The 24,921-nt window shown below is 37.1% G+C and overlaps 1 protein-coding gene across 1 annotated transcript in view; it reads left to right on the forward strand.

Annotated features, from left to right (window-relative positions):
- The window catches only part of LOC128664420 (uncharacterized), a 401,731-nt gene that overhangs the window by 152,860 nt on the left and 223,950 nt on the right, over positions 1 to 24,921 (forward strand). The window contains exon 8 of the mRNA XM_053719251.1: positions 8,316 to 8,416. Coding sequence (XP_053575226.1) covers positions 8,316 to 8,416 — 101 coding nt within the window. The remainder of the gene's footprint in view (positions 1 to 8,315; positions 8,417 to 24,921) is intronic.

The raw sequence follows: 24,921 nt of genomic DNA on the forward strand, positions 1-24,921 counted from the left end.
ATCCTATTGGCTGTTCCAATCAGCCAATAGGATTGAAGTTCAATCCTATTGGCTGATTGCATCAGCTAATAGGATTTTTCCTACCTTAATTCCGATTGGCTGATATAATTCTATCAGCCAATCGGAATTGAAGGGACGCCATCTTGGATGACGTTACTTAAAGGAACCTTCATTTGTCGGGTAGTCGTTGGCCTGGAAGGATGCTCCACGTCGGATGTCTTGAAGATGGACCCGCTCCGCGCCGGGTGGATGAAGATAGAAAATGCCGTCTGGATGAAGACTTCTGCCCATCTGGAGGACCTCTTCTTCCTGGCTTGGATGAAGACTTCTGCCGTCTGGAGGACCACTTCGTCCGGCTTCGTTGAGGACTTCGACCCGGTTGGGTGAATACTTCTCAAGGTAGAGTGATCTTCAAGGGGTTAGTGTTAGGTTTTATTAAGGGGGAATTGGGTGGGTTTTAGAGTGGGGTTGTGTGTGTGGGTGGTGGGTTTTAATGTTGGAGGGGTATTGTACTTTTTTTTACAGGTAAAAGAGCTGATTACTTTGGGGCAATGTCATGCAAAAGGCCCTTTTAAGGGATATTTGTAATTTAGTATAGGGTAGGGCTTTTATTATTTTGGGGGGGCTTTTTTTATTTTATTAGGGGGATTAGATTAGGTGTAATTGGTTTAAAAAACTTGTAATTATTTTATTATTTTCAGTAATTTTTCTGGGGTTTTTTCCCGTACTTTAGATAATTTTATTTAATTGTATTTAATTGTGGTTAATTTAGGGAATTAATTTAATTGTAGTGTAGTGTTAGGTGTAATTGTAACTTAGCTTAAGTTTTATTTTACAGGTAAATTTGTCTTTATTTTAACTAAGTAGCTATTAAGTATTTAATAACTATTCTACCTAGTTAAAATAAATATAAAGTTGCCTGTAAAATAAAAATAAAACCTAAGATAGCTACAATGTAACTATTAGTTATATTGTAGCTAGCTTAGTGTTTATTTTATCGGTAAGTATTCAGTTTTAAATAGGAATAATTTATTTAATTGTAGTAATTTTATTTAGATTTATTTAAATTATATTTAAGTTAGGGGGGGTTAGGGTTAGACTTAGGTTTAGGGGTTAAGAACTTTAATATAGTGGCGGCGACATTGGGGGCGGCAGATTAGAGGTTAATAAGTGTAGTTAGGTTGCGGCGCCATTGGGGGTGGTAGATTAGGGGTTAATAAATATAATGTAGGGTTTCGGCAATGTTGGGGGCAGCAGATTAGGGGCTAATAAGTATAATGTAGGTGGCGGCGGTGTGCGGAGCTGCAGATTAGGGGTTAATAATGTAATGTAGGCTGCGGCGATGTCGGGGCAGCAGATTAGGGGTTAATAAGTGTAAGATTAGGGGTGTTTAGACTCGGGGTTCATGTTAGGGTGTTAGGTGTAGATATAAAATGTATTTCCCCATAGGAATCAATGGGGCTGCGTTAGGAGCTTTACGCTGCTTTTTTGCAGGTGTTAGACTTTTTTTCAGCCGGGTCTCCCCCATTGATTCCAAAGGGGAAATTGTGCACGAGCATGTTTAGCCAGTTCACCGCTACCGTAAGTAGCGCTGGTATTGAGGTGAGATGTGGAGCAAAATTTTGCTCTCCGCTCACTTTTCTGCGGCTAACGCCGGGTTTGTAAAGACTCGTAATACCAGCGCTGTCTGTAGATGAGCGGTGAGCATAAACTGCTTGTTAGCACTGCACCCCTGTTACTGCAAAACTCGTAATCTAGGCGTTAGTGTTTTTGCCTGGTGAACAATTTAATTAATGTAACATTCTCTTATTATCAGGAACACCATATTTTTATATTTAGATGGAAAACGCTTGTTTTCGAATTTAGAGGTTATTGCCAAAAATGTTAATGACCATATTAGATAGATTATTTGCATTCTTTCCTTTATTAGACCAGTTGTAAAAGTGTAAAAGGTATAGGAGATTACATACACACAATTTTCCTTCAATAGACTGCATTAGTATTTTTCTCCATTAAAAATGAATTACAAATTATATATATTTATTTCAGAAACAGGGGTGTAACTAGACCCACAGGGCCCTAGGGCACATGCTGTGGCAGGGTCCCATTTCAGCAAGGATTTTTCGGGCGTTTTCTAGACAAGGTGGATGGTTATTGCGAGTAAACCATCCACCTTGTCTAGTTCCCACAAGAAACTTCTTGTACAAATAAGGTTCCAGGTTTTTCTGTACAGAAACACTTTGATGGGCATCCTAGAATCCCTGCTGACATATTTGTAAAAGAAAATCCAGATAGGCCCCTAGATGTGTAGGTCCAGTCTCATTTGAGACCTCTGAGATAGCTATGCCCTTGGTCAGAAATTATATTTTGATATTGATTTCTCTAAAATGATAAATGTTTACGAGCTGTCTTCTTTTCAAAGCAAGACGGAATAAGTAGTAAGTGACACATGAAGGAGGTGATGATTGGCTGATTTTGTAAAGCTACCAAACATTAATATTACAAGTTGCATCCAGTACTTCAAGCATGTAACTCCAGTAAATGTTTTCTCTAAAGATAACTTTTTATAGACAATTTTAACTGTTTTTACGATTTCAGGATAAACTTAAGCATTCTTAATAAAAAAAAAAATGGTTCATACTGTTATATACAGTAACTCAGGCAAACTATAAAAATATTTCTATAAATTAACCTTAATTCCAACTGAATCACTTATTAAACATAACACAGGAATTATACCAGAACGAGTTATAATTAGCCAGCAACACTTAGTCCAATGCTAAAATATGGACTACTAAGTTAACAGTACTTAGTTAACAATATAACAAGATACTTCAACACAAATCTTACCAAATCTCAATTAATCTAAGAGAACTTTCAGAAAAAATATAATTAAACTATTCAGCCCGCAAATGGTTCTACATAATTTCAATTAAACCACTAGAGATTTTTACACAATACTACCAATTCAACATCGACCAATTAATCTAGCATGAAATAACTTCTAACCTTTTTATAGCAACTACAAATCAATTTCCAAAGCATAAAATACAAAATCTCTCTTTTCCTCTATGGTCAAATTACTTAACTTTGAATATGATTATTCGTACCTAATCTACCCTAGTCTATGCGATGTTAATTTATAAATACAAAATACCCTTTTAACCCACAGCTACAATTTAACTATAGCTTTAGAATACATTTGATTTAAAATATTAATATATTTAACAATCGCGTATACTTTAACAGCAACCAATATGAAAATGTAATATCCAGATGTGTCTATTGGAAAAGAATGAAGCCCAATAATCTCTTATCCACAAAGAGGGTCTTACAGAAAACTGTGTTTGCACACTCCTGTCTCTCTTGTTATCAAAATGGCAGCAAGGGAGGATTGCAACAGGTCAGGTTCAGTCAGTCACCAAAAGAAATTCCAGCAAAAAAGGGCCATTTCTCTTTGTGCAAGGAGCTTTTGTCAGAGACCAAACTCCTCCCCTTTTCTTAATCACCCAATAAACTTGGATACATGCTTTTCTCTGATTTGTTACTGGGAATGCCATTCTCTTAACAGCCAAATACCTTTGGCTGTCATCATGTCAATATGTAATGTAAATGATGCCTGCCTGGGGGGCGGGGTCTGCGAGGGAGACGGGTCTGAGGTACTGGGCCCGTCTGGCGGTTACCGGGAGATGGCGAGGTGCTGAGTAGACAGGGAATGGAAAGATCCCACGGCGCTGCTGAAAGGTAAGCTAGCAGTGTCTAAAAGGCGCTATGAGGCAGACACTGATAGATACTAACTAAGTAGTTTGAGGGTGTTCCAATCAGCCAATAGGATTTTTTCACCTTTAATTCCGATTCATTAATTCCTATCAGCCAATCGGAATTCAAGGGACGCCATCTTGGATGACATCATTTAAAGGAGAATTCATTGTTCAAGAAGACGTCGATTGATGAGGATGCTCCGTGCCGGATGTCTTGAAGATGGACCCGCTCCTCGCTGGATGGATGAAGATAGAAGATGCCATCTTCATGAAGACTTCTGCCCAGTTGGATGAAGACTTCTGCCCGGTTGGATGAAGACTTCTGCCTGGTTGGATGAAGACTTCTGCTGCTTTGTTGAGGTCTTCTGCCACATTGTTGAGGACTTTTGCCGGCGTCGTTGAGGATGGATGTCGGCTCTTCAAAAACTGTAAGTGGATCTTCGGGGGTTAGTGTTAGGCTTTTTAAAGGGTTTATTGGGTGGTTTTTTTTTTAGATTGGGGTTTGGGCGAAAAAAGAGCTAAATGCTCTTTATTTTTAGATTAGGTTTTTTAGTTAGGATTTTATTTGGGGGGTTGGTTGTGTGGGTGGTGGGTTTTACTGTTGGGGGGTTGTTTGTATTTTTTTTACAGGCAAAAGAGCTGATTTCTTTGGGGCAATGCCCCGCAAAAGGCCCTTTTAAGGACTATTGGTAGTTTAGTTTAGGATAGGGTTTTTTTATTTTGGGGGGGCTTTTTTATTTTGATAGGGCTATTATATTAGGTGTAATTAGTTTAAATTTCTTTTTTTATTTTGTGTAATTTAGTTTTTTTTTGTAATTTAGTTAATTGTATTTAATTTATGTAATTTACTTAATTGTAGTGTAAGGTTAGGTATTAGTGTAACTCAGGTTAGGTTTTATTTTACAGGTAAAATTGTATTTATTTTAGCTAGGTAGTTAGTAAATAGTTAATAACTATTTACTAACTAGTCCACCTAGTTAAAATAAATACAAACTTGCCTGTGAAATAAAAATAAAACCTAAGCTAGATACAATGTAACTATTAGCTATATTGTAGCTAGCTTAGGGTTTATTTTATAGGTAAGTATTTAGTTTTAAATAGGAATTATTTAGTTATTTATTAGTGGCGACGTTGGGGTGGAAGATTAGGGGTTAATAAATGTAGGTAGGTGGCGGCGATGTTAGGGACAGCAGATTAGGGGTTAATAATATTTAACTAGTGTTTGCGATGCAGGAGTGCAGCGGTTTAGGGGTTAATATGTTTATTATAGTGGCGGAGATGTCCGGAGCGGCAGATTAGGGGTTAATAATTTTATTTTAGTGTTTGCGATGCGGGAGGGCCTCGGTTTAGGGGTTAATAGGTAGTTTATGGGTGTTAGTGTACTTTTTAGCACTTTAGTTATGAATTTTATGTTACGGCGTTGTAGTATAAAACTCATAACTACTGACTTTCAGTTTACGGTATGGATCTTGACGGTATTGGATGTACCGCTCACTTTTTGGCCTCCCAGGCAGACTCGTAATACCGGTGCAAAGGAAGTCCCATTGAAAAAGGACTTTTTGAAAGCTGCAGTAGTTACGTTGCGTTACAGCCAAAAAAGTGTGCGGTGCCCCTAAACCTGCAAGACTCGTAATACCAGCGGTAGTGAAAAAGAGCCTTAACGCTGCTTTTTCACTCATACCGCAAAACTCGTAATTTAGCTGTTAATATTTTGTATGTATGTCACACACACACATATATATATATACTCACACAGACACACACACACTCACACAGACACTCACATATATGCACACACACACACACACATAGACACACACAGAGACACACACACACACACAGACACACACATATACACATATACACACACACATATACACACACATACACAGTTGTAGGCTAAAGACTTAGCAGCGGCGGGGACGCTTTCTACCTGTATACTATTAACTATTTACATGCCTGATCTATGTTTCTGACTGACATTAATCTCGGAGGGGCATGGCTAAGCTGAAAGGGGGGGGGGGGGGGGTTGACTCAGAGGGGGGCTTGGCTGGGCTGGGCTGGGCCGGTCTGATTTCCCAGTCCTGCCCTGTATACACACATATATAGAAACGTATTTAAGAATAAAAAGTACATTATCCTGTAAGTGAAGAACAATTGAATGTGAAATATGTACATTAAAACACATATAAACACAAAAATACATATGTATACACCAGGGGCGTATCATGGCCTAGGCCAACAAGGCCGGTGTCTAGAGTGACAGTTTGGGAGGGGCAGCAGATTTGGGAGGGCAAAGGCGTGTTTGATTTTCCTATGCACGCTTGCGCTGCGCACATTGAAAGGACTAAACTTAGAAACTGAGACGGCGTGCATATAGGTAAGTGTCCCCCTGACACCAATACTATTGTCTACTCTCAGTCTGCTACATTTCTCACGCTGTGCCGATTTATAGCATGGTGATGTTGTCATAAAGTAAATTAGCCGACTTGCTGCAGCCACTAATTTGTTTCTTGATAGACTGAGGAGTCACTGAGTCTCAGTGAGTCCTCAGTCTCTCAAGAAACAAATTAGTGGCTGCAGCAAGTCGGTTAATTTACTTTATGACAACATCACCATGCTATAAATCGGCACAGCGTGAGAAATGTAGCCGGTCATCTCACAGATCAGTCAGGCTCAGTGTAATAATATAATCATCAAACTGGAAGCCGCAGCATTAGCGCCATAAGAAAAAAATGAGTGGCTCACGGTCCCGCCTCCAGCAAAGGAAAGAACAAGAAAGTAAGAAACTATATAAAGTTAAGTTGAAGCATTTATGTACTTGAAAGTCCGTTAACGCTTCATTTTAACTTTATATAGTTTCTTGTTCTTTCGTTTGCTGGAGGCGGGACCGTGAGCCATTCATGTTTTTCTTATGACGCTGCCGCTGCGGCTTCCAGTTTGATGATTACATTATTACACTGAGCCTGACTGATCTGGGAGACGACCGGCTCCATTTCTCACGCTGTGCCGATTCATGGCATGCCGGTGATGTTGTGTGTTGTATACTACTTACTACTTGTGCATAAACTACAGTGTCAGACTGTCAGTAGTATCAGTCCACTCCAGTAGTTACCAGAGATTCATAGAATGCTGAGAGCAGTGAGAGGGGAAGGGAACGTTAAGCAGCAGCAAGATGGGATAAATTGAAAAGTTACTGTAAGTATGCTGCAATCCTCTTTTTAGTGCACAAATCCCTTTTAAGGCAGAAAGTCCATATGTACTGATTTACAGCTAGAAATTGACTGTGTACTGCAGTATACAAACCACAGATATATTACAATATAGCCTTCCTCCATTTAAAAAAATAAAATACAGGGACATTGCATTTAACTAATGCTGCAGACACTTTTTTTTTGTATCCCTTAATTGGGGGGGGGGGGGGGGGGGCAGCAGAATCTTGAGTGCCTAGGGCAGCACAAAACCTAAAAATGCCACTGGTATACACATAAAGACATACATATAAGTGCATTGGAGCCCTTTGCCATTAAGTAGCAGAAAACATGTAAAATCATTTTTTTGCAATATTCGTATTCAATAAAGTGTTTATGTATTTGCTGTAAATATTTCATATATAGGTATAGATATATATTTTACCAAAAAACATCAGATATATGTAGAAATATGTATTTATGAATACATAGAATATATTCTTTTATATGAAGAACATTAGAATGTGAAATAATATTTCATGTAGGGTTAGCGCACTTGAGAAAATGTGATCGGGTTTGCATGAGAGTAGGGCGTTAGTTTTTTTTCTCACACTTTTAACGCTTTATTAAAGTCTATGAGAGAATATGTTAACGCGATATTGTAACTTCGTCTTTTTTGCACTCATCAGGTTATCGCATGAGCGAAAACCTTTTACTTTTAACTTACAATACCCACGGTATCTGATGTGCAATAAAAGCCGAAGTCGAGCGCAGTAAGCACACACGTGTGGGAGTGATAATTATTGCTCCACTTGTAATTTAGCTCACAATCTGAAATGCATCTTGCATGCTTAGTGATTGCTTGATCAGAGAAGGAGCACTTTTATATCTTTTCATAATTGACTATAGCAATAAGCATAAGAAAAAAATACTCAACCCAGCTTTTGACGGATTATGTTCCTGGACTGTAAAACAATGAAAAGTTTTCATGCGAAATCATTTTAAAACATTTATTTTGCCTGTAGATCATTTTCAGTGCAGTTTTCAATTGCTACACATACTTTGTATGTATATATATATATATATATACTTTGTATGTATATATATATATATATATATATATATATATATATATATATGTAAAAATTCACTTTAATGTTACTTCAAATTGGCCAAGAATATGTCTTTTAAATGCTGTATTGAATTGAGGGCTACGTGCGTCTTGCTATAAAACTGTCTAATGAGTATAGAAAAGATATTTAAATTGTCTTACATTTCTAGGTTACTATCAGTTAACCTTTAGGTTGAACTAAGCTGATTTAGTGTAACCAGCTAAATGGCTATTCATCATCTTTCTTGGCAGGTCCCTCGCTGCCTTCTGCACCTGCCATACTGAATGTAACCAAGACATCTGATACCAATTCAAATAAAGGAATAGAAGATCAGCAGAATAGCTACACAATAGTAAGTTGTGCCGAATAAATGAACAACTTTTTGTGTATTGTTTATGGTATTCAGCTTTATGATTTATTATATCCATGTCTTGCGGTATTGTTGATCGTCTTAAACTGGTGGAATTGATGCTTGAATACGATACATATTTTACTTCTTTTCTATAGCTTATTCAGTAATGCTTTTTTTTTTTCTTCTAAGTCCCATTCTTTTGCTTCCGATAAATTTAAATGCAATAAAAACTAAGCAATGTCTGCATTCATCTTTGATACAGATAAATAGATGTGACAGCCCCTAAAGAGTAGACCTGTCCATCAGCACAGGCACAGAAAAGATGTGTAATAAGTATCAAGGCTTAGTTAAACTGGTATAATAGGAGCTGTAGCTCAGATAAATGATTTCATTATTTAAATATAAATAAGTGAGGCTACTACGGATCTACTTCATCTCTGCAGTGTCACGGATTACTAGACAATAGCTCATTAAGCGTAATATTCTGAAGTATTGATTTTTGAATTGGAGTCTGATATTATACACTTTTTTTTAAATTGAACTAAATTACATTGAATTAAATCTGATAAGGTACAGATAATTACATATTTAGTACATACTCCTGCTTTAGTTTTAGACTTTAGACAACAAGTGGAAAATAAGAAAATCTCAAGAATTAAGAACTGCAATTTTTTTCATCATACATTCAAATACATACAAATAGATCAACTGGGTTTATTTAAATGTATGTACATTTATTGTTCCATTGTAATCTTGTATATCTATTGTATACAAACATACAGTATATACTCACATACAGGGCCGCAAAGCTGTTACTATAGTTTACTAATTAGGGTAGAAAAGTTAGTTATTATTAGTCCACTTAATGAAAAAGAGAGAAAAAGGCTGTTTTTTTAAATTATTTTCTTAGACTATTGCCTTTGAGAGACTCAGTGTGTGTGTGTTTGTATCTATCTATCTATCTATCTATCTATATGTATATATATATATATATATATATATATATATATATATATATATATATATAAATGTTGTTTAAAGAAGAAGTTGTTTTAAATTGCATGCTGTATCTGAATCATGAAAATTAAATTTTGAGATTTGAATATATACATATATACAGTATATATATATATATTATATATATATATTATATATATTATATATACACACACACGCACACACACACATATATATATATATATATATATATATATATATATATATATATATATATATATATATACACACATTTGAAAAAAGTACCCAAAAGTTATTTTTACTATCATAAATGTCGCTACGTATTTTAAAACATCCTGCATTTATTTAACCAAGCCATTTCCAGAATAGACAGTACGCTATACAGAGCCTTGTTTTTACTAAACAATTATTAACAGGGCCTCTCTGGAGGTCTCTCCACAGGGATAAAAGTATGAATAACTAAGGTTACCAGATGGCTTTAGGTCATCAGAGACAAATGAGTGAATTTTCATTAACTACCAGTATATTGGGTTATGTAATGCAATTATAAGTAAAGGTGCCTTCACTATCAGATATAGAGATTATTAGTATGCTGATCGCTCATTGTTTTTACTGGCAAATGCACTTTTATTAGTTGTACTTTGTGTTGTGTACTCTACAAGTGTTCTGGTATCAGTGCAACTTATTATGTAATAATAAATTAAAACAAAAAGTATAAGTGATTTAATGATGTTGTTAAATTAATATAAATGGTGTTTTATGAACTTTTGATTTTCCAATACCTTACAGCACCAGTGAGTGCTGATATTATATATTTATTTATAGATTATTTTATTTAGCACAGTTGGTTGATTCTATTGGACCTATTTATCATGATGCGAGCGGACCTGATCCGATATTGCGGATCATGTCCGTTGCACATCGATAAATGCCGACACTAGCATATGCTCTCAGCATTTATCATTGCACCAGCAGTTCTTGTGAACTGCTGGTGCAATACCGCCCCCTGCAGATTCGTGGCCAATCGGCCGCTAGCAGGGGGTGCCAATCAACCTGATCGGCTCACCAGAAACACGGTGCATCAAGCTCCGTTCGTAGCTTGATAATTCGGCCCCTATGATACAAGTTTGTTACTTCACACACACACACACACACACACACATATATATATATATATATATATATATATATATATATGTGTGTGTGTGTGCGTGTGAATAAGAATGTGTGTGTGAAATAAACAAAATTTGGACGTTATTTAAAATACTGATACAAATATGATATTGCATAATGCTACAGGGTCCAATTATCTTAAAGGGATATTCCAGCCAAAATTGAAAATCACATGGGTGCATTTCTGTATTGAACATAAGCAATTTTGTAATATACATGCGTTAGCAAAAATGCTTCTAATAAAAGCTATAGCTGTTTCAAAAGTGTATTTAAGCATGCACTGTGCACCAGCATTTTAAACACAACACTTGTTCGGAGAGCCTATGGTGCTTGTACCATCTGGTAATAACTCAATTTGTTAATTGCTGACATGATACAAGCCCCACTTTTGATCTGAGCAGCTGCATTATTTTAAATGTGGGTGCAGTGACAATATCTAGCTATGCTTCACATGCACACGCAGAAAAAAATGTTAACACTAAAACAGTGATAACTCTTTTGCCAATACATGTATATTGAAAATATGTTTCTATTCAAAGATGCAATAAATCTATGTGCATTTATATTTTGACTGGAATGTCCCTTTAAGGATAAATGAGCAGTTTGCTGCATCAAATCTCTTAAACAGAGTGTTTGTGTCATGGAAAGGTCAAGCTTGGAAGACCATAGAGAAGGGCGCTTAAGAGAAAAATAACTTGCTCCCCAGCCTCTCTTTCACACCATGACAGTTAACCAGCCCATTTCTCATAGCATTAGTTAAGGCTTGTGTTCTTTATAAATAAGAGGAGGGACACACATGGTGGGTGTACTCGGTGAGACACGCTAAGAATAAAAACAGAAAAAACAAACAGATGTTTTACCACACGTATAATTCTTTTTTTTTTTTTTAAGGATTATTATACTTTTTGAGAGTACAATACCAATATTTCTTAGAAAAAAATGTACTTTCAATCATCCAGACAAGAAATAACTCTGTTTTTTTTAAATAATAATATTAAATAGCTACAATGGATCTTTTAAGCTCTTGCCTATCTATATATCAAGTACAATCGAGTAGTTTAAAAATGTGAATTCTAAAATAGTGAGAGTGAAATGGAGACTAAACATAAGTACATTTGAACGGCAAATTTTTAAGACTTTTAAGTATGAATGTTCTTGTTCATCATAGAATGTAAAACAATTATTAAGTTAAACAATTATTAATACTCGGCTAGATTACGAGTCTTGAGTTATGAGTAAAAAAGCAGCGTTAAGCCTTATAACGCTGCTTTTTTACTACCGCTGGTATTACGAGTCTTGCAGATTTAGGGGCACAGCACACTTTCTTTCATGTAATTAGCAAGAGTCCATGAGCTAGTGACGTATGGGATATACATTCCTACCAGGAGGGGCAAAGTTTCCCAAACTTCAAAATGCCTATAAATACACCCCTCACCACACCCACAAATCAGTTTTTACAAACTTTGCCTCCTATGGAGGTGGTGAAGTAAGTTTGTGCTAGATTCTACGTTGATATGCGCTTCGCAGCAGGTTGGAACCCGGTTTTCCTCTCAGCGTGCAGTGAATGTCAGAGGGATGTGAGGAGAGTATTGCCTATTTGAATTCAATGATCTCCTTCTACGGGGTCTATTTCATAGGTTCTCTGTTATCGGTCGTAGAGATTCATCTCTTACCTCCCTTTTCAGATCGACGATATATTCCTATATATACCATTACCTCTACTGATTCTCGTTTCAGTACTGGTTTGGCTTTCTACTACATGTAGATGAGTGTCCTGGGGTAAGTAAGTCTTATTTTCTGTGACACTCTAAGCTATGGTTGGGCACTTTTATATAAAGTTCTAAATATATGTATTCAAACATTTATTTGCCTTGACTCAGGATGTTCAACGTTCCTTATTTCAGACAGTCAGTTTCATATTTGGGATAATGCATATGAATAAATCAATTTTTTTCTTACCTTAAAATTTGACTTTTTTTCCCTGTGGGCTGTTAGGCTCGCGGGGGCTGAAAATGCTTCATTTTATTGCGTCATTTTTGGCACAGACTTTTTTGGCGCAAATTTTTTTTTTCTGTTTCCGGCGTCATACGTGTCGCCGGAAGTTGCGTCATTTTTTGACGTTTTTTTGCGCCAAAAGTGTCGGCGTTCCGGATACGGCGTCATTTTTGGCACCAAAAGCATATAGGCGCCAAATAATGTGGGCGTCTTTTTTGGCGCTAAAAAATATGGGCGTCACTATTGTCTCCACATTATTTAAGTCTCATTATTTATTGCTTCTGGTTGCTAGAAGCTTGCTCACTGGCATTTTTTCCCATTCCTGAAACTGTCATTTAAGGAATTTGATCAATTTTGCTTTATATGCTGTTTTTTCTATTACATATTGCAAGATGTCCCAGATTGACACTGAGTCAGAAGATACTTCTGGAAAAACGCTGCCTGGTGCTGGATCTACCAAAGTTAAGTGTATCTGCTGTAAACTTGTGGTATCTATTCCTCCAGCTGTTGTTTGTAATGAATGTCATGACAAACTTGTTAATGCAGATAATATTTCCTTTAGTAATGTTACATTACCTGTTGCTGTTCCATCAACATCTAATACTCAGAGTGTTCCTGTTAACATAAGAGATTTTGTTTCTAAATCCATTAAGAAGGCTATGTCTGTTATTCCTCCTTCTAGTAACCGAAAAAGGTCTTTTAAAACTTCTCATTTTTCAGATGAATTTTTAAATGAACATCATCATTCTGATTCTGATAATGGTTCCTCTGGTTCAGAGGATTCTGTCTCAGAGGTTGATGCTGATAAATCTTCATATTTATTCAAAATGGAATTTATTCGTTCTTTACTTAAAGAAGTCTTAATTGCATTAGAAATAGAGGATTCTGGTCCTCTTGATACTAAATCTAAACGTTTAAATAAGGTTTTTAAATCTCCTGTAGTTATTCCAGAAGTTTTTCCTGTCCCTGATGCTATTTCTGAAGTAATCTCCAGGGAATGGAATAATTTGGGAATTCATTTACTCCTTCTAAACGTTTTAAGCAATTATATCCTGTGCCATCTGACAGATTAGAATTTTGGGACAAAATCCCTAAAGTTGATGGGGCTGTCTCTACTCTTGCTAAACGTACTACTATTCCTACGGCAGATAGTACTTCCTTTAAGGATCCTTTAGATAGGAAGATTGAATCCTTTCTAAGAAAAGCTTACTTATGTTCAGGTAATCTTAGACCTGCTATATCTTTAGCAGATGTTGCTGCAGCTTCAACTTTTTGGTTAGAAGCTTTAGCGCAACAAGTAACAGATCATAATTCTCATAGCATTGTTAATTTTCTTCAACATGCTAATAATTTTATTTGTGATGCTATCTTTGATATCATTAGGGTTGATGTCAGGTATATGTCTCTAGCTATTTTAGCTAGAAGAGCTTTATGGCTTAAAACTTGGAATGCTGATATGTCTTCTAAGTCAACTTTGCTTTCCCTTTCTTTCCAGGGTAATAAATTATTTGGTTCTCAGTTGGATTCTATTATCTCAACTGTTACTGGAGGGAAAGGAACTTTTTTACCACAGGATAAAAAATCTAAAGGTAAATTTAGATCTAATAATCGTTTTCGTTCCTTTCGTCACAATAAGGAACAAAAGCCTGATCCTTCACCCACAGGAGCGGTATCAGTTTGGAAACTATCTCCAGTCTGGAATAAATCCAAGCCTTTTAGAAAACCAAAGCTAGCTCCCAAGTCCACATAAAGGTGCGGCCCTCATTCCAGCCCAGCTGGTAGGGGGCAGATTACGATTTTTCAAAGAAATTTGGATCAATTCAATTCACAATCTTTGGATTCAAAACATTGTTTCAGAAGGGTACAGAATCGGCTTCAAGATAAGGCCTCCTGCAAAGAGATTTTTTCTTTCCCGTGTCCCAGTAAATCCAGCGAAGGCTCAAGCATTTCTGAAATGTGTTTCAGATCTAGAGTTGGCTGGAGTAATTATGCCAGTTCCAGTTCTGGAACAGGGGCTGGGGTTTTATTCAAATCTCTTCATTGTACCAAAGAAGGAGAATTCCTTCAGACCAGTTCTGGATCTAAAAATATTGAATCGTTATGCAAGGATACCAACATTCAAAATGGTAACTATAAGGACTATCCTGCCTTTTGTTCAGCAAGGGCATTATATGTCCACAATAGATTTACAGGATGCATATCTGCATATTCCGATTCATCCAGATCACTATCAGTTTCTGAGATTCTCTTTCCTAGACAAGCATTACCAGTTTGTGGCTCTGCCGTTTGGCCTAGCAACAGCTCCAAGAATTTTTACAAAGGTTCTCGGTGCCCTTCTGTCTGTAATCAGAGAACAGGGTATTTTGGTATTTCCTTATTTGGACTATATCTTGGTACTTGCTCAGTCTTCACATTTAGCAGAATCTCATACGAATCGACTTGTGTTGTTTCTTCAAGATCATGGTTGGAGGATCAATTTACCGAAAAGTTCATTGATTCCTCAGACAAGGGTAACCTTTTTAGGTTTCCAGATAGATTCAGCGTCCATGACTCTGTCTCTGACAGACAAGAGACGTCTAAAATTGATTTCAGCTTGTCGAAACCTTCAATCACAATCATTCCCTTCGGTAGCCTTATGCATGGAAATTCTAGGTCTTATGACTGCTGCATCGGACGCGATCCCCTTTGCTCGTTTTCACATGCGACCTCTTCAGCTCTGTATGCTGAACCAGTGGTGCAGGGATTACACAAAGATATCTCAAGTAATATCTTTAAAACCGATTGTACGACACTCTCTGACGTGGTGGACAGATCACCATCGTTTAGTTCAGGGGGCTTCTTTTGTTCTTCTGACCTGGATTGTAATTTCAACAGATGCAAGTCTGACAGGTTGGGGAGCTGTTTGGGGGTCTCTGACAGCACAAGGGGTTTGGGAATCTCAGGAGGTGAGATTACCAATCAATATTTTGGAACTCCGTGCAATTTTCAGAGCTCTTCAGTCTTGGCCTCTTCTAAAGAGAGAATCGTTCATTTGTTTTCAGACAGACAATGTCACAACTGTGGCATACATCAATCATCAAGGAGGGACTCACAGTCCTCTGGCTATGAAAGAAGTATCTCGGATACTGGTATGGGCGGAATCCAGCTCCTGTCTAGTTTCTGCGGTTCATATCCCAGGTATAGACAATTGGGAAGCGGATTATCTCAGTCGCCAAACGTTATATCCGGGCAAATGGTCTCTTCACCCAGAGGTATTTCTTCAGATTGTTCAAATGTGCGGACTTCCAGAAATAGATCTGATGGCTTCTAATCTAAACAAGAAACTTCCCAGGTATCTGTCCAGATCCAGGGATCCTCAAGCGGAAGCAGTGGATGCATTGTCACTTCCTTGGAAGTATCATCCTGCCTATATATTTCCGCCTCTAGTTCTTCTTCCAAGAGTAATCTCCAAGATTCTGAAGGAATGCTCGTTTGTTCTGCTGGTGGCTCCAGCATGGCCTCACAGGTTTTGGTATGCGGATCTTGTCCGGATGGCCTCTTGCCAACCGTGGACTCTTCCGTTAAGACCAGACCTTCTGTCACAAGGTCCTTTTCTCCATCAGGATCTCAAATCCTTAAATTTAAAGGTATGGAGATTGAACGCTTGATTCTTAGTCAAAGAGGTTTCTCTGACTCTGTGATTAATACTATGTTACAGGCTCGTAAATCTGTATCTAGGAAGATATATTATAGAGTCTGGAAGACTTACATTTCTTGTTGTCTTTCTCATCATTTTTCCTGGCATTCTTTTAGAATTCCGAGAATTTTACAGTTTCTTCAGGATGGTTTGGATAAAGGTTTGTCTGCAAGTTCCTTAAAAGGACAAATCTCTGCTCTTTCTGTTCTTTTTCACAGAAAGATTGCTAATCTTCCTGATATTCATTGTTTTGTACAAGCTTTGGTTCGTATAAAACCTGTCATTAAGTAAATTTCTCCTCCTTGGAGTTTGAATTTGGTTCTGGGGGCTCTTCAAGCTCCTCCGTTTGAACCTATGCATTCATTGGACATTAAATTACTTTCTTAGAAAGTTTTGTTTCTTTTGGCCATCTCTTCTGCTAGAAGAGTTTCTGAATTATCTGCTCTTTCTTGTGAGTCTCCTTTTCTGATTTTTCATCAGGATAAGGCGGTGTTGCGAACTTCTTTTAAATTTTTACCTAAGGTTGTGAAATCTAACAACATTAGTAGAGAAATTGTGGTTCCTTCATTATGTCCTAATCCTAAGAATTCTAAGGAGAAATCATTGCATTCTTTGGATGTAGTTAGAGCTTTGAAATATTATGTTGAAGCTACTAAGAATTTCCGAAAGACTTCTAGTCTATTTGTTATCTTTTCCGGTTCTAGGAAAGGTCAGAAGGCCTCTGCCATTTCTTTGGCATCTTGGTTAAAATCTTTAATTCATCATGCCTATGTCGAGTCGGGTAAAACTCCGCCTCAAAGGATTACAGCTCATTCTACTAGGTCAGTTTCTACTTCCTGGGCGTTTAGGAATGAAGCTTCAGTTGATCAGATTTGCAAAGCAGCAACTTGGTCTTCTTTGCATACTTTTACTAAATTCTACCATTTTGATGTGTTTTCTTCTTCTGAAGCAGTTTTTGGTAGAAAAGTACTTCAGGCAGCTGTTTCAGTTTGATTCTTCTGCTTATAATTTCAGTTTTTTTCATTATAAGATTTAAACTTTATTTTGGGTGTGGATTATTTTCAGCGGAATTGGCTGTCTTTATTTTATCCCTCCCTCTCTAGTGACTCTTGCATGGAAGATCCACATCTTGGGTAGTCATTATCCCATACGTCACTAGCTCATGGACTCTTGCTAATTACATGAAAGAAAACATAATTTATGTAAGAACTTACCTGATAAATTCATTTCTTTCATATTAGCAAGAGTCCATGAGGCCCACCCTTTTTGTGGTGGTTATGATTTTTTTTGTATAAAGCACAATTATTCCAATTCCTTATTTTTTATGCTTTCGCACTTTTTTCTTATCACCCCATTTCTTGGCTATGCGTTAAACTGATTTGTGGGTGTGGTGAGGGGTGTATTTATAGGCATTTTGAGGTTTGGGAAACTTTGCCCCTCCTGGTAGGAATGTATATCCCATACGTCACTAGCTCATGGACTCTTGCTAATATGAAAGAAATGAATTTATCAGGTAAGTTCTTACATAAATTATGTTTTTTTGGCCTTACCGCAAATCAACTTACGCAAAACTGTGTATAGTCTATTTTCAATGGGACTTCCATAGCGCCGGCATTACGAGCTTGTCCTGGGAGGCCAAAAAGTGAGCAGTACACCCTATCCCGTCAAGATTCGTACCGAATTTTAAAGTCAGTAATTATAAGTTTTACACTACAAAGCTGTAGCATAAAACTCATAACAGAAGTGCTAAAAAGTACACTAACACCCATAAACTACCTATTAACCTCTAAACCGAGGCCTTCCCGCATCGCAAACACTAAAATAAAAATATTAACCCCTAATCTGCCACTCCCGACATCAACACTACTATAATAAACATATTAACCCCTAAACCACCCCACTCCGGCCTCACAAACATTAAATATTATTAACCCCTAATCTGCCGTCCCTAACATCGCCGTCACCTACCTACATTTATTAACTCTAAGTCTAACCCTAACACCCCCTAACTTAAATATAATTAAAATAAATCTAAATAAAACCTACTATCATTAACTAAATAATTCCTATTTAAAACTAAATACCTGTAAAATAAACCCTAAGCTAGCTACAATATAACTAATAGTTATATTGCATCTATCTTAGGGTTTATTTTTATTTTACAGGCAAGTTTGTATTTATTTTAACTAGGTAGAATAGTTACTAAATAGTTATTAACTATTTAATAACTACCTAGCTAAAATAAATACAAATTGACCTGTAAAATAAAACCTAATCTGTCTTACACTAACACCTAACCTAACCCTACAATTAAATAAATTCCCTAAATTAAATACAATTAACTAAATTCAATAAAATTAGCTAAATTACAAAAAACAAACAAACACTAATTTGCAGAAAAACAAAAACAAATTACAAGATTATAAACTAATTACACCTAATCTAATAGCCCTATCAAAACAAAAAAAAGCCCAACCAAAAAAATAAAGACCCCTAGCCTAAACTACCAATAGCCCTTAAAAGGGCCTTTTGCGGGGCATTGCCCCAAAGAAATCAGCTCTTTTACCTGTAAATTTTTTTTACAAACAACCCCCCCAACAGTAAAACCCACCACCCACACAACCAATCCCCCAAATAAAACCCTAGCTAAAAAAACTCCCCATTGCCCTGAAGTTTTGAAGATCCGACATCCATCCTCAACGAAGCCGGGAGAATTCCTTATCGAAGCGGCAAGAAGTCCTCAGCGAAGCCAGGAGAAGTCTTCATCCAAGCCAGGAGAAGTGGTCCTCCAGACGGGCAGAAGTCTTCATACAGATGGCCTCTTCTATCTTTATCCATCCGGCGTGGAGCGGGTGCATCTTCAAGACATCTGCCGGGGAGCATCCTCTTCCAACGACGACTACCCGACGAATGAAGGTACCTTTAAGTGACGTCATCCAAGATGAAGTCCCTTAGATTCTGATTGGCTGATAGAATTCTATCAGCCAATCGGAATTAAGTTTGAAAAAATCCTATTGGCTAATGCCAATCAGCCAATAGGATTGAGCTCGCATTCTATTGGCTGATTGGAACAGCCAATAGAATGCAAGCTCAATCCTATTGGCTGATTGGATCAGCCAATAGTATTGAAGTTCAATCCTATTGGCTGATTGCATTAGCCAATAGGATTTTTTCAACCTTAATTCCGATTGACTGATAGAATTCTATCAGTCAATCAGAATCTAAGGGACGCCATCTTTGATGACGTCAATTAAAGGTACTTTTATTTGTCGGGTAGTCGTTGTTGGAAGAGGATGCTCCGCACCGGATGTCTTGAAGATGGACCCGCTCCACGCCGGATGGATGAAGATAGAAGATGCCGTCTGGATGAAGACTTCTGCCCGTCTGGAGGACCACTTCTCCTGGCTTGGATGAAGACTTCTCCCGGCTTTGTTGAGGGCTTCTTGCCACTTCGATGAGGACTTCTCCTGGCTTCATTGAGGATGGATGTTGGATCTTCAAAACTGTAAGTGGATCTTCAGGGGGTTAGTGTTAGGTTTTTTAAGGGTTTATTGGCCGGGTTTTATTTTTAGGTTAGGGTTTTGGGCTGTAATAGTGCTAAATGCCCTTATAAGGGCAATGTCCATCCAAATGCCCTTTTCAGGGCAATGGGGAGCTTAGGTTTTTTTAGTTAGGGTTTTATTTGGGGGGTTGGTTGTGTGGGTGGTGGGTTTTACTGTTGGGGGGGTTGTTTGTAATTTTTTTTAAAAGGTAAAAGAGCTGATTTCTTTGGGGCAAGGCCCCGCAAAAGGCCTGTTTAAGGGCTATTGGTAGTTTAGTTTAAGCTAGGGGTTTTTGTTATTTTGGGTGGGCTTTTTTATTTTGATAGGGCTATTAGATTAGGTGTAATTAGTTTAAAGATCTTGTCATTTGTTTTTTATTTTCTGTAATTTAGTGTTTTTTTTTGTAATTTAGCTAATTTTATTGAATTTAGTTAATTGTATTTAATTTAGGGAATTTATTTAATAAAAAAAAAAGGCAAAAATCTTAGCACTCGGGGGCAAAGTTAAAAGCCAAATATCTTTATTAAAGTGTGAATAAAAACTGCATCTCAATGCAGGTGAACAAGGACAGCAATCCTGACGCGTTTTGTGCCCCCTAGTGGCGCTTAGTCATAGGAGTGTATGCTGAAGGTGTCTACAGTGCTCTTAAGGGGACAACCAACCAATCACTAACCTGTAACAGGTGTAATTGGACGCTGCCCCAAACAGAACACTGACAGCACCTTGAAAATATTTAAAACAAAATTTGTATAATAAAAATGAAGGTACAAAAAATCCTTGTATGCATACTGGCAGGCTCATTAAGATTAACAAATAATAATTTTTCTATTTATGTATATGTGTCCTGTGTATTGCTGTGAAAAAAATCAAGAAAAATGCCTAATTAACAATCTGAGAAACAAATCCATAGCTGACAAAAATTAAGCCTAGGACGATATGTGTCTATTACAAATAGTCATACAGGCATGGTAGCAAAATCAGGAAATTTAAGAATTATTCTTACAGGATTATGTGTTTAGTAGACCAATCTTATTATTAAATAATAAACTATTTACAATTGTGAGAACAAAACTATGAATGATCATTTAGTAAGCAGTATAATGTGCTTATGTGTGATGTAAATGATGTGAAAAGAATACATTAATCTATAAAATAGGAAATATCCCATTCTAAATTGATACCCTTAGGATGTCTGGTGTCTAACTTCAGAATCCAGAAAAGTTCCCTTTTTGTGAGGAGTTTATGTCTGTCTCCTCCTCTGGTAGGTTTGTGTACCACCTCAATGATCTGCACTCCAAAACTGGGAACACCAGTTAGGTGCAGCCCATTGAAGTGTTTAGCAACTGCTGAGTTTTTGTTGAAATTCTCAACATTTTTCAGGTGCTCCCTGACCCTATCTCAGAATTCTCGAGAGGTTTGACCTACATACTGCTGTTTGCAAAGGTTGCAGTTGAGTACATACACAACCCATTTGGTTCTGCAAGTAGCATAGAAATGAATTTCAAATGTTTTCAACGTGCTATTGGAATAAAAATTATTACCAATAATGATAGATTTACAAGCTTTGCAGTTGAAGTTGTGACACTTGAAATTACCTCGTTGGTTGCTATGCAGCCATGTTGTAGAATTGGAATTGTTGTTTGTATCATACTAGGGGCTAATCTGGAGCCCAAAGTTTCCGGCTTTCTAGAAACAAATTTGAAGTTGATCTGTGAATTTGATAATGAAGGGTCATGGTTAAGTAATGAAATATGTTTCTTTAGGATATTGACTACTTCATTATACTGATTAGAGTAGGGGGTACTGAACACTACTGAATTTTCTGAAAAGGTTTTATGCAATCTTTTAGGTTTGGCTATACATTCAACCTTAGCTTCATGCTGAGCTTTTTCCAGGAGACTCAAATCATATCCTCTGGCTAGCAATTTTTTAGATCATTGGATTGGTTGAAGTAAATCTTATCACTATTAGTGTTTCTTTTAAATCTTTGACTCTTTGGAATAGACCTGAGGAGGTGGGGTGGATGTGCTGACTGGGCATGTAGAATGGTGTTGCCCGCAGTAGGTTTTCTATATGTACTAGATATAATAGTACCATCTTCCACCACTCCTAGTGTAAGATCCAAAAAGTTAACTGTAGAGAGATTAGATTCACCTGTAAATTTGAGTTTACTGTTATTGATGTTCAAATATTCTAGAAAATCTGTAAGTGAGAAACCCCTTTCCCCCTTGTTTTCAATTATGAAGATCATATCATCAATGAATCTGTTGTAAAAGATGATATCATGTATATATGCATTTTGATGAGAGGGGGCGAATTTCGCCCCCATTGCTGTTCCACAAAGTTGGAGATAAAACTCCTTATCGAAAATAAAATAGTTGTGGGTTAGTAAGAACTCCAAACAATCACAAACAAAAATCTTTTCTTCCTGTTTATAAGTTGTATCTCTATCCATGAACCATTTCATGGTTCTGACTCCCTGATCGTGGGGGATGCATGAATACAAAGATTCAATATCTATGACCACCCAGTTAAAGATGTCCTTCCATGTTATACTTTTTAAGTTGTCTAATAAATGACTGGAGTCCCTGAGATAGCTATACAAATTAACAACTAATGGCTGTAGAATGGAATCTAACCATTCAGACACAGGCTCCAAAAGGGAGCCTATGCCTGAAACAATTGGCCTACCAGGAGGAGAGAAGACATCCTTATGAATTTTGGGGACATGGTGGAAGATGGGTATGACTGGGATCTTAGGTATTAAAAGTTCAATGTCCTTTCTTTGTACAATTCCCAGAGCCAAACCATCCTCCAACAGGTCCCCAAGACTTCTTTTGAAAATGTTGGTTGGATCTGAAGGCAGTTTGCGATAAGTAGATGTATTCGCAAGCTGTCTATTGGCCTCTGTTAGGTAAGAGCTCTTGTTCATAAGAACAATGGCACCACCCTTGTCTGCATTTCTCACTACCAAATTTTTATTAAGTTGTATTTTTTTCAGGGCAATGGATTCTCTATGTGTCAAATTAGTGTGGTGTTGATGTCTCCTTTCTTCTGTTTTACTAGCCAATTGTAACAGATCTCTTTCAACACTTTGTTGAAAGGCAACAATGTATGGCCCTCTGACTTGTATGGGATAAAAATCCCTGTTTTTTGTTATAGGATGAGTTATGAAATGCGTTCCGAGACCATGGAATTGATCCCCACTGCAAGATAAATCTCTCATAACCTCCAGATTGCAACAATCTTTAAAGTCCTTCAGTTCTTCATGTTGGCCCAGATATGATTTGGGCTCCAAATTGATGTTAGCTTGACTGCTCTGCTCTGAGGATTTATCTAGGAAGAATTTTTTGAGCGTTAGTTTGCAGACAAACTTATTTACATCCAAGATGGTCTCAAAGACTGAGAACTTATTGGTTGGAGCAAAGCCTAGTCCTCTTTGTAAGAGAGATTTTTCTTCATCTGTTAGTTGATAATCCGAAAGATTGACTATATTCAAATTGTTGTCTGTTATTTCTTGGTTTTGCGAGTGGATTTTTTGCCGGTTGTTCCGCCTTTTTGATCTTCTTGTCCTGCGCCTAAAGGGCCACTCTTCTTGACAATAGTTGGTACTACATTAGTTGGTGTTTCCTCATCTGAATCTTCTATAGAGGAAACTGAGGTAGAGCCGCTATCAGGCGCTGAAGAACTGATGGAATTGGATTCCTGTTCTGAGGATTCCTGATCTGTAGAAGAGAAAGACACTTTCTTTTCCTTATTTGTGTGCTTGTTCTTCAGTATAGACTTTGGAATACCTTTGTCTTTGGCTTCCTTCCTTTGTCCTGTTTGGCGCCTGTATCTTCTATTGCCATGTTGAGGCCAAAAATAAACTCTATTATTCTCTTTGCGGTCTCTAACAAACTTATTTCTTTTGAACTCAGCCAGTTCAGCATCCAATTTTTGAATATGTTCCTTCATTTGGACCTTTAAATTAGTGTAAGCTTCATTGTTTTCATGGCTCTTTAGTGCAACCTTATCAGTTAAGATGGTGTCTTTTAGTTTGTCCCTTCTTCTCTGCTTGTCTTTGATAAGGATTTTTATGAGAGAGTTGGAGCAGAGGGTAAGAGTGTCATTCCACTCATCTATGAGGTCCTGGTCTTCCAGCTGATAAGCTGGGAATTTTCTTAATCGCAAGCCTCTGGGGATTCTGTTAGACTCAAGATAATCATCAAAAGTAACAATGTCCCACATGAGTCTTAAATCTGTGGATAGCAATTTTTCATGGGTAGTAAACTGTGATTTAATGTCTGAAATTGATTCTGTTTCATTATTTTGTTTATTGAAAACAGCATTAAAGTATTCCTTTCCCCCTCTTATGCCAACTTGTATGTGGGTTGGTGGGAACTCCAACACATTTACTCTCATCAAAATGCATATATACATGATATCATCTTTTACAACAGATTCATTGATGATATGATCTTCATAATTGAAAACAAGGGGATAAGGGGTTTCTCACTTACAGATTTTCTAGAATATTTGAACATCAATAACAGTAAACTCAAATTTACAGGTGAATCTAATCTCTCTACAGTTAACTTTTTGGATCTTACACTAGAAGGAGTGGTAGAAGATGGTACTATTATATCTAGTACATATAAAAAACCTACCACGGGCAACACCATTCTACATGCCCAGTCAGCACATCCACCCCACCTCCTCAGGTCTATTCCAAAGAGTAAATTTTTAAGACTTAAAAGAAACACTAATAGTGATAAGATTTACTTCAGCCAATCCAATGATCTAAAAAATAGATTGCTAGCCAGAGGATATGATTTGAGTCTCCTGGAAAAAGCTCAGCATGAAGCTAAGGTTGAATGTATAGCCAAACCTAAAAGATCGTATAAAACCTTTTCAGAAAATTCAGTAGTGTTCAGTACCCCCTACTCTAATCCGTATAATGAAGTAGTCAATATCCTAAAGAAACATATTTCATTACTTAACAATGACCCTTCATTATCAAATTCACTGATCAACTCCAAATTTGTTTCTAGAAAGCCGGAAACTTTGGGCTCCAGATTATCCCCTAGCATGATACAAACAACAAATTCCAATTCTACAACATGGCTGCATAGCAACCGACAAGGTAATTTCAAGTGTCA

This window comes from Bombina bombina, chromosome 6, assembly GCF_027579735.1.
Source record: "Bombina bombina isolate aBomBom1 chromosome 6, aBomBom1.pri, whole genome shotgun sequence".
In the NCBI taxonomy this organism is placed as follows: Eukaryota; Metazoa; Chordata; class Amphibia; order Anura; family Bombinatoridae; genus Bombina; species Bombina bombina.